General features: G+C 66.4%; 1 protein-coding gene across 1 annotated transcript; it reads right to left on the bottom strand.

Annotated features, from left to right (window-relative positions):
- Positions 1–4,491: 4,491 nt before the first annotated feature.
- On the bottom strand, positions 4,492–7,910 carry EMIHUDRAFT_453755 (hypothetical protein). Its single transcript, XM_005757187.1, has 11 exons — positions 7,586–7,910; positions 7,231–7,333; positions 7,099–7,158; positions 6,743–6,796; positions 6,509–6,574; positions 5,829–5,926; positions 5,598–5,681; positions 5,392–5,499; positions 4,800–5,061; positions 4,702–4,737; positions 4,492–4,629 (listed from the first exon to the last, which is right to left on the bottom strand). The coding sequence occupies exons 1-11, from the start codon at positions 7,882–7,884 to the stop codon at positions 4,507–4,509; spliced, it is 1,293 nt and encodes a 430-aa protein (XP_005757244.1). The 5' UTR covers positions 7,885–7,910; the 3' UTR covers positions 4,492–4,506.
- Positions 7,911–8,807: the final 897 nt, after the last annotated feature.

The following is an 8,807-nucleotide window of genomic DNA, read 5'->3' on the forward strand; positions in this document are numbered from 1 at the left end:
AGGCTCAATTTGCACTTGACTTCCTATGGATGACGAAACCTGAGGAGACGTTCTTGCCGCGGCTTGGAATACTCAACTCAGACACCGATGTCATCGTACTTGATCGAGATAAGTCAGAGAGCCCTCAATGGCTGCAATCGACCGAGTCGCACCTGAGATCAAGTGAATCCGTCTCGGAGCATGGGTCCCTCCGGTATATGATCTTGAGGAAAGTCAAGACAGAGTTGAGTGGCATCTTGGAATTGAGGAGGGGGGGGAGGGTTGCGCTGGCGATGAGCCATGCCGACCCCCTTGCATGTCCCCTTGCTGACGGTTGCCCGGTGCGCTGGCCATCGCCGCAGGAGAGCGACGGCGAGGAGAGCGAGTGGGAGGATGCGCCCGTCGAGCTGAAGCCGGCCAAGCTACGCGCGCGACGCAACAAGGTGAACTACGCCGAGGAGGCGGACGAGGCCGACGAGGAGGGGGCGGAGAAGGCTGCGCCTGCCGCCAGCGGGGCGCAGGAGGCGGAGGAGGAGGACTCGGCGACGGAAGACAACGACGATGACGATGGCGGGAGCGGCGGCGGGGCGACGCGCCAGCGCGGAGGGACGGCGGGCGGGGACACGGCGGCGGGCGGGCGCGCTGAGTGGCGGGTTATGCTCGGCGGCCGCTTTCAGCCGTACGAGCCACGCGTGCAGAAGGTCATAGAGGCGGCGTACGCACGGCGCCACCTCGTTGACGAGGTGCGCCGCGGTCGAGCTGAGGCTCTCTCCGAGATGCCGGCGCCGCCTGGCGGTGGAGAGGCGAGCACCCACTCCCCCTCAGGTGGCCTTTGAGCTGCGCGGCACCGAGTACATCATCTGCTTCTCGGCCCAGCGGCAACAGATGAAGGCGGACCCTTCCCGCTGGCGCGAGGTGCAGCGGCGCCTTTTGCCCTAGCAGCTTTTGCCCAGGGATGATGTTGTCAGACACACACACGGGTCACGGCTTACTCAGCCGCAGCGAGCCTCGCCAAGTATGCGGCCCGACTGTTCCATCTAGCTGCTCCGTAAGCAATGGCTTGTACCACTGCGCAACAACCGTACGTGTGGCATACGACTCTCGCGTGTGTCGTGTCGTCGGCGACGAAGAAACGCACGACGCGCCCGTCGCTAAAAACTCGTGCCAAAAAAGGACGACGTCGACCCCCCCCCCCCTTGAACACCAAAAAACACCCTCCCCTCAGGGGACGAACCCCTCGACCCCCCCGGCGCGCGGGCGTCGCACTCAGTCTTTGCGTGGCCGATCTCGCGCGTGGTAAATTTACGATTACGTGCCGGCTTATACCGGGGAACGAATCTCTTCACCACAGCTCGACGAACGCACCGTTTTCTTACCGCCGCGTCAGTCGAAACTACTGTCGGTGTGACCCGCAGTGAGCAGCGTTGACTAGCTAGCCTGTTGCGCACGTAGGGCCGGAAACAACGTGCGGAGTGAAATTCGGAGTAAGTGGCACGACAAAGAGTCTCACCGATATCGACTGAGGTATGGGGCATAGCCGCCCGCCCGCGCCGGTAGGGATTTAGACCTCGAGGCGCGGGAGGATGGCCGGTCGACCACGCTCGCTCGTGACGAGGGGCGGTCCGAGGCGCTTGCCCGCGATGAGGGGCGGTCCGACACCGCGCTCATGGCACTGCTAGGCCGCGGCTCTCGCGAACGAACGACAGAGCTCCGGCGCGACTCTTTAGCGGAATTCGTACCTTGGCGAGGAGGGTGAGCACGCACATGAGCGGTCGGGTCTGAGAGGCACACGGCTTCGCTGGCAGTTGAGGGCAGTGCGTTGTTGCTGCTACGAGCACCTGCCGCCGTCCCAAAGTGGCTGGGCTCGCGCAGCGCAAGTGGGCAGTCCATCGCGGTGCCCACAAAATCGTACCGCAACTCGAGTGCACCTCCCGCCTCGAGATCGCCCAGCGGCCGCCCCTATTCCATGTTCTCAGCGTGGGGATGGCAGCACCGTGAAGAGATCCTTTGAGGGCCTCGGGTGATCTTGGGTGGCAGGCGCGATGGATTCACCAACTCAGCAGAGAGTGGTGCAGAGAGTGGCGGATCGCCTAATACGAGGAGATACCAACTCATAACACGAGAGTCTGAGGTGAGGCTCGCGAGGGCCAATGGGGTTGTGAGGGCCCACGGCAATCGCCTTGCACGGGAGTGTGCGGGCGCATCGATGGGTGCTGAGCATTCGTGTGCTGCTGGGCACGCGCCCCGATAGAGAACCAGCGTGTCGGCGTGGACAGCGCCCCCGTGCTGTGCAACGATGCGCTCCACCACGTCGAAGAGCGGCTGCTCCGCGTCCACCACCACCGTGAAGTCGAGAGCTCCCCATGTGATCCCTCTCACCCGGCAGGCAATGGCGCGGCCACCCTTGCGCCGTGGTAGGATTGGCGCACCGCTCGGGACTGTTGGCTGCCACTTGGCCTTGGTCTTGGACCCGGCAGTCGCCGAGCTGTCCCTGCTGGCCTTCTTCTTCGGGGCCATATGTGACGGTTACGCCCCGACAAAGCGATTTTTTCTTTTTGCAATATTTCTTCACTCCTTTCTTTAACACGAAAGCCAGCGACAAACAGGAAGTTACCCCGACAAGGAGAAAATGGATTTCGCCGGACAACCGGAGCAGAGAAGATGGGACCTTTTGATCGTCGTGAGCTTCTCGTGAGAAGCGAGTGAGGGGCGCCCGCGCCGCCCCCCCACCCTCCTGGACGTGACGGTCGTCATCTCCAAATCGGGCTGCAGCTCGGTGACACCGGCATCAACTCGGACCCTGTCCTTCTGTACGAGAACCCGCAGGACGTGACGTATGACGACCATTACAACGTGACGGTGCACGTCGACGAGGCGCACCCGCACGGCGACTGGGCCCACGTCATCGACATGCACTGGAGCTGGGCCGCCTGCTGTGGCGACGGCTTCATCCTCGGCCCGATGCCCGTCACGCCCTACACGGTTCACTTTGCGGTCGGCGACTACACGGGCCTCTCCCAGTTCAAGATTGGCACCTACTCGTACGAGAAGGAGGCGATGGGCTACTTCACGATGCCGATCACGCACGCCAAAATGACGTACGGCGGCGTCCTCCTCGAGGGCGGCACGCTGACCGACTACTGCCAGGCCATGTACCACCTGGACGACTTCCTCTCGACAGAGACGCAGTGCAACGCGTGCGCCGACGATCCCAAGTGCCAGTACGCGCCGCTCAACGGCGGCTGCATCTCGATCTATGCGTACGTGCCCGACTTCGGCTGCCCGCGCCAGGCCATCTCGCCAGAGATCAAGCTGTACTCGCGCACCGGCTCGGCCGCCGCGGCGGACGGCATCTACGAGAACTCGACGCGCGTCGTGCGCGTCAAGCTCACCGACAAGCTCGACGGGGAGGATTTCGTGATGACCTGCCCGTGCAACGTGCAGTACCGGCTGCACCTCGTCGTCTACGATGCGCAGACTATGGAGCAGGTCTACATGACTTCAGACATTGCGCCGCGGCTCGACCACCCCTACACCTTCATCGACGTGCCGTGCACCGTGCCCGGCAGAAAGTACTACTACTACGTCTACAACTGCTACCACCAGAAGGACGCGGGTGGCTCGTGGGACGACTGCTCGCGGCCCGCCATTGCCATCGACATCACCGACTACTCGCCGCCGTCGCCACCGCCCTTCCCGCCGCCCTTCCCACCGCCACCACCGATCGTGCCGCCGCCCGCGCCTCCCCCGTTCCCGCCGCCCTCGACGCCAAAGCCCTCTCCGCCGCCAATGCCGCCAGCGCCGCCTGCGCCGCCGCCCTTCCCGCCGTCGCCGCCCGCGCCGCCGCCAGGCCCGTCGCCGCCGCCTGCGCCGCCGCCGTTTTCGCCGCCCTCGCCGGGGCCGCCGCCTTCGACGCCGCCGCCGTCGCCGCCGCCGTCGCCGCCGCCCGTGCCGCCGCCTGCGCAGCTCGGAAGGGTTATCCTCCCGATGCAGGCGACATGGGTTGACGGCGTTGTACGCCGGGACCGCCGGAAGCGCGACTAGCCAGCCATCCTCGGCTCGCTTCCCACCCCACTCTGCGTGACTGTGGAACTCCAGTAGACTCTGTCCCCTCCCGCGCCGCCTGCAGCCTCCACAGGGTACTCACGGGCTGCCGACTGGCCTTAGTCCCGTCTTCCGGCGCGTGTGTACCGTGTGCGCGTCCCTCGTTCTCGCATACATTGCGCCCCATTGACGTGCCCTCTTCGCTCTCTTCCTCCTGACTGCTCTCTCTCTCTCTCTCTCTCTCTCCACTCCTTGCATGTGGGTGGAGGGTGTGCGTCCCTGCCGCGAGCGACGGGTTTTCCTCTCATAACGAACGTATCCAGATCTCCTCTCAGAAATCACACCCAAAACACCGCAGTAGCGCTAACTTGTCTTTTTCGAGTCCGTCTTGTGCGGGGGGGCACTTGAGAGCACTTGGGCTCTCCCGATCCACTCATGCGATCACTCGCCACGTCCTGGAGCGGCCGCGTCGGCGCTCCTGGGTCAGGGTGATGAGATCTGCTCCAAATGCGCCTTGGCCGCGTGGACCCCCTGCAGCGCCGCCTGCTCGAGCCAGCGGCGCGCCTGCTCCGGGTCCGCCGCGGCACCGGCGCCGTGCAAGTACGCCTGAGGTGAGGCGAGAGTCGCCACTCACACGCTGATGGGGGGCACTGGCGGCCTTGGTTGGCCAAACGACGCCTTTCCAACCTCGAGCTGCGCCACCGGGTCCCCGGCCTACGAGGTGCGTCGGAGGGTGTCGCCGAGACATCACTGCGGCGCCCGCACGCCCCGCGCGCCTCGGCGGAGCGCAAGTTGAGGCGGAACATACGCTCAGCGCGCCGCGCGTCTTGCGCCGCGTCGCCGCCGCCGCGGCCGGCGGCAGCGGTCGTCCCACTCCCTTTGCCCTTGCCCGCGCCCTTGCCCACCGCTCCCCTCGGCGCGGCTCCGCCGCCCCCGCCCCTGCCGCCACCGCTACCGCCGGCGGTGGGGGGCGCGGCAGCGGCGGCGGCGGCGGCGGCGCGCGGCGGCACGGCGGGGGAGACATCGCGGGGGTCGAGCCTACTCGGAGATGGGCAAGACGCGTCGCCTCGGGGGCGCTGCGGGAGAGGAGGGCCGGGAGGAGGCCGATGCGGGCGCGGGAGAGGGGGGGGGGCGGGGGGCGTCAGGGCGCCAGGGCGGCTCGCTGTAGAGGGGAGGCGGCGAGTGTGCCGCATCGGGTGGCCCCGCGACAAGGGCTGGCCCGTGGGCGACCAGAAGGCGGGAGACGCCTTCCCCCCTATCCCCCCCTATCCCCCCCCCCCCTGCCCTCCCTCTCGCCGCCGCCTCGGCCCGACCACTGCCTCCCCGACGCCTGCCCACACAGTGTGCCGCATCTAAAGGGCCGCGGACCCTGGGGCCGCGCGGAGGCCAAAGTCGGCCTCCTCCGCCTCGCCCGCCGCCTTGAGTGCCACCACGTGCACCGCGCCTCCCAGCTCGCCAACGAGCGCCGCGATTGGCCTGCCGCGGGAGGGCGATCTCGGGCCGAGCTCGGGCCGATCTCGGGCCGATCTCGGAGCATCTCGCTGTGTCTCGCTCAATCCCGTGGCGGTCTCCACCGGTACAGCGACGGGTCGACGCTACACGGCAGCGCGGACAGCGCGGGCGGCGGCGTCGCTTCGGCGCCGCCGCTTCCGCTGCCGCTGCGAGAGGGGAGCCAGGGGCGGCTCATCAGGCCGAAGTGGGGCCGAGGTGGGGCCGAGGTGGGGCCGAGGTGCGGCCGAGGTGGTGCCGAGGTGCGGCCGAGGTGGGGCCGAGGTGCGGCCGAGGTTGTGGGGTGTGCCGCGAGCCTTGCGGTGGCGGCGTGGTCGCGCGCCTCCCGCTCCTCCGCCGCCTCCGCCTCGCCCAGCTGCAGCCGGCCAGACGCGTCGCCTGCGGGGGCGAGCGCCTTGCGGGCCGGGGGGCGAGAGGGGTGGGGCGGTGTGTGTGTGTGTGTGTGTGTGTGTGTGTGTGTGTGTGTGTGTGTGTGTGTGTGTGTGTGTGTGTGTGTGTGTGTGTGTGTGTATGTGGGGGGGGGGGGGGTAGGGGCCCACCATCTCCGCCACATCTCCCTAGATCTCCCCAGATCTCACTCAGGCGATGCGCACCATCTCCGCCACATCTTCGCCACATCTCCGCCACATCTCCGCCACATCTCCGCCACATCTCCGCCCCATCTCCGCCACATCTCCGCCCCATCTCCGCCCCATCTCCGCCCCATCTCCGCCCCATCTCCGCCCCATCTCCGCCCCATCTCCGCCCCATCTCCGCCACATCTCCGCCCCATCTCCGCCACATCTCCGCCCCATCTCCGCCCCATCTCCGCCACATCTCCGCCACATCTCCGCCACATCTCCGCCACATCTCCGCCACATCTCCGCCACATCTCCGCGACATCTCCGCACCATCTCCGCCACATCTCCGCCCCATCTCCGCCCCATCTCCGCCCCATCTCCGCCACATCTCCCTCTCTCTCCCGGCTCCGCCTCGCCTGCAGCCTCTCCCTCGCCTCGCCGAGTTCTGCTTGCGGGAGGAGCAGCCGCAGACGCATGTGCGCCTGTGAACACAGCGCCATAGGACGTATTTTCTTCTCAATAACAAGGCTGTGAAGCCCGAGCGAGGGTGAACGCGCAGCGCAGCACAACGTCTTCTCTTCCTTAGGAGAGGGCTTCGAGCAGGAAGAAGCGAGGAGGGGGCGGGCGAGGCGCGGGCGGGCAGCTGGCGCCCGCTCGATCGGCATCGCCTCCGAAGCTTGCAGCGCCTTGATGACGAGCAGCGCCTGCGGAGGTGTAGCCGAGCTGCAGCCGAGAGGCAGCCGAGCTGCAGCCGAGCTGCAGCCGAGAGGCAGCCGAGAGGCAGCCGAGAGGCAGCCGAGCTGCAGCCGAGCTGCAGCCGAGAGGCAGCCGAGAGGCAGCCGAGAGACAGCCGAGAGGAGACAGCCGAGGGACAGCCGAGACACAGCAGAGATACAGCTTTGATGATGACGGTGCAGAGAGCGTTCTTCGCGGGGCGGCAGGCGGCGGCGGGCGGCGGCGCGGCGGCGGGCGCGGAAAGGGGTGGGGGCGGGTCTGTAGCGGCTGCCTGCTGCTTTGCCGACTTGCGGTCGCTCGGTGCAAAGTGAATCGTCTCTCGCATCGCGCGCTCGATGGTTGGCTGCCTGCAGCAAGGTTCCGAGAAGGTTCCGAGAAGGTTCTGAGAAGGTTCACTTTGCAGCTCGATGGTTGGCTGCGGGTACGGCCGGCCAGTGTCGGGGTTGACAACCATGTCTGCGACGCGCGCCGCGATGTCTCTCATCAGCGCGTCCAGCTGCGCGTGCCGCTCCTGCGCGGGAGCAAGGCGCAAAGGGAAGGGTGCTGGTGTGTGACGGTGCGAGGCGCGGTGCGAGGGGCTGGCTTGGGATGAGGCGGCGGCCGGCCGGGAGAGGGGAAGGCGGGCGCTAGACAAAGGGTTGTGATGAGCCCGCGGCCCTCGATACGGCGTTGGTGGGCGCTGTGTGGACTCCGAGGCCGCGCGGCCAAGGGCACAAGTGCCTCCAAACAGACAGCTGGGCACCGCGCATCTAGCGCACCGCTCTTGCTCCGACACCTGGAACTCGCCCTTGTTCAGAATCTCGACGCAGACCGCGTCCTCGTCGTCGGTGCCGAACGCCTCGATCAGGTCCTCCCGCTTGGCCAGCACGCCGCGCCCGATGTCGGCATAGATGGTGTGCGCCTGCAGCACCTCGTCGATGTCGGTCTCCACCTTGTTGCGCCACGCGATGATGGTGTTCTTGTAGCAGGCTACCTCGAACTTTTTGCCGGCGCGCTTGTACCGCACCACCGCGATGTTGGTCAGCCGCTTCTGGGTGGAAGGCAGGAACTGGGACATGTGGCCCGAGGCCGAGGACGACGGATCCGACGACGGAGCGTCCTGCCGAGAGGCTCGCGGATTTGGAATTCACGTGTGTGCGAGACACACACGTGTGCAGCCTACCCCCCTGCGATACAAGAAGAACCTGCGCCCCGGCCCCCTTTTCCTCCTCTCCTCCATCTCGAGGGGCCGGGACGCTCCTCTTCACCGTGATGCTCCTCGCGATCATCGTCACCACGACGTGTCAGCTGCGGACGGGCGTCGCCCACGACATCGTGCGAGATCCCTGCCTCGCCTGCCAGGAGCGGCGTCGAGCTCCTCGCTGGGCAGGTGCGCGGGTAGAGCTCTCCACCATACTCTGCCGCGATCCCGGCTGCTGCGAGCACGGCAATCGTGGTCTGTACTGCTACGCATATGCACAGAGGCCCATATGCATACGCATCACATTACGCCCTCTCGGGAATACGTAAACTCGGTGCGTGTACGTCACTTGCCAGTCCAAATGCGTCGCATTACGCAGCCCGTCGAACGCCTCCCCCTTCAAAAATAAATAGAAAACGTCAATACATACACATAATCATCGCGTGCGTGACGGTGCGATGGCCCTCTGGTTGCCTCATACGTACCACGTGTCACGTATACGGATTATGGATCTCCGCCGGTGCGCCGCGGCCCGCGGAGGGCGGGGCGTCTTCGACGTATCACGTATCCGCATTACGCATACGTCCTTTTCACCGCAAAGCTTTGCCCCGGGGACGGTGCAATGGCCCGCGCGGCGGGTGCCTTACGTACCACGTCTCACGTTTCCGGATTATGTATCTCGCCCCGCGCGCCCCAGAGCCCCCCCCCCCCCCCTTACGTATCACGCATACGCATTACGCATTACGTATTTTTCATCGTTCGTAGTCCAAGGCAACCCTAGCCAACTTACGGCAGGTCGA

This window comes from Emiliania huxleyi, assembly GCF_000372725.1.
Source record: "Emiliania huxleyi CCMP1516 unplaced genomic scaffold EMIHUscaffold_92, whole genome shotgun sequence".
Lineage (NCBI taxonomy): Eukaryota > Haptophyta > Isochrysidales > Noelaerhabdaceae > Emiliania > Emiliania huxleyi.

Coding starts and splice junctions, on each gene's coding strand:
- EMIHUDRAFT_453755 (XM_005757187.1), bottom strand. CDS start 7,884: ATGTCCCAGTTCCTGCCTTCCACCCAGAAGCGGCTGACCAACATCGCG. Junction 7,159..7,230: donor ACCCGCAGCCAACCATCGAG/CTGCAAAGTGAA, acceptor CCAACCATCGAG/CGCGCGATGCGAGAGACGAT. Junction 4,738..4,799: donor TCAACTTGCGCTCCGCCGAG/GCGCGCGGGGCG, acceptor CGCACCTCGTAG/GCCGGGGACCCGGTGGCGCA.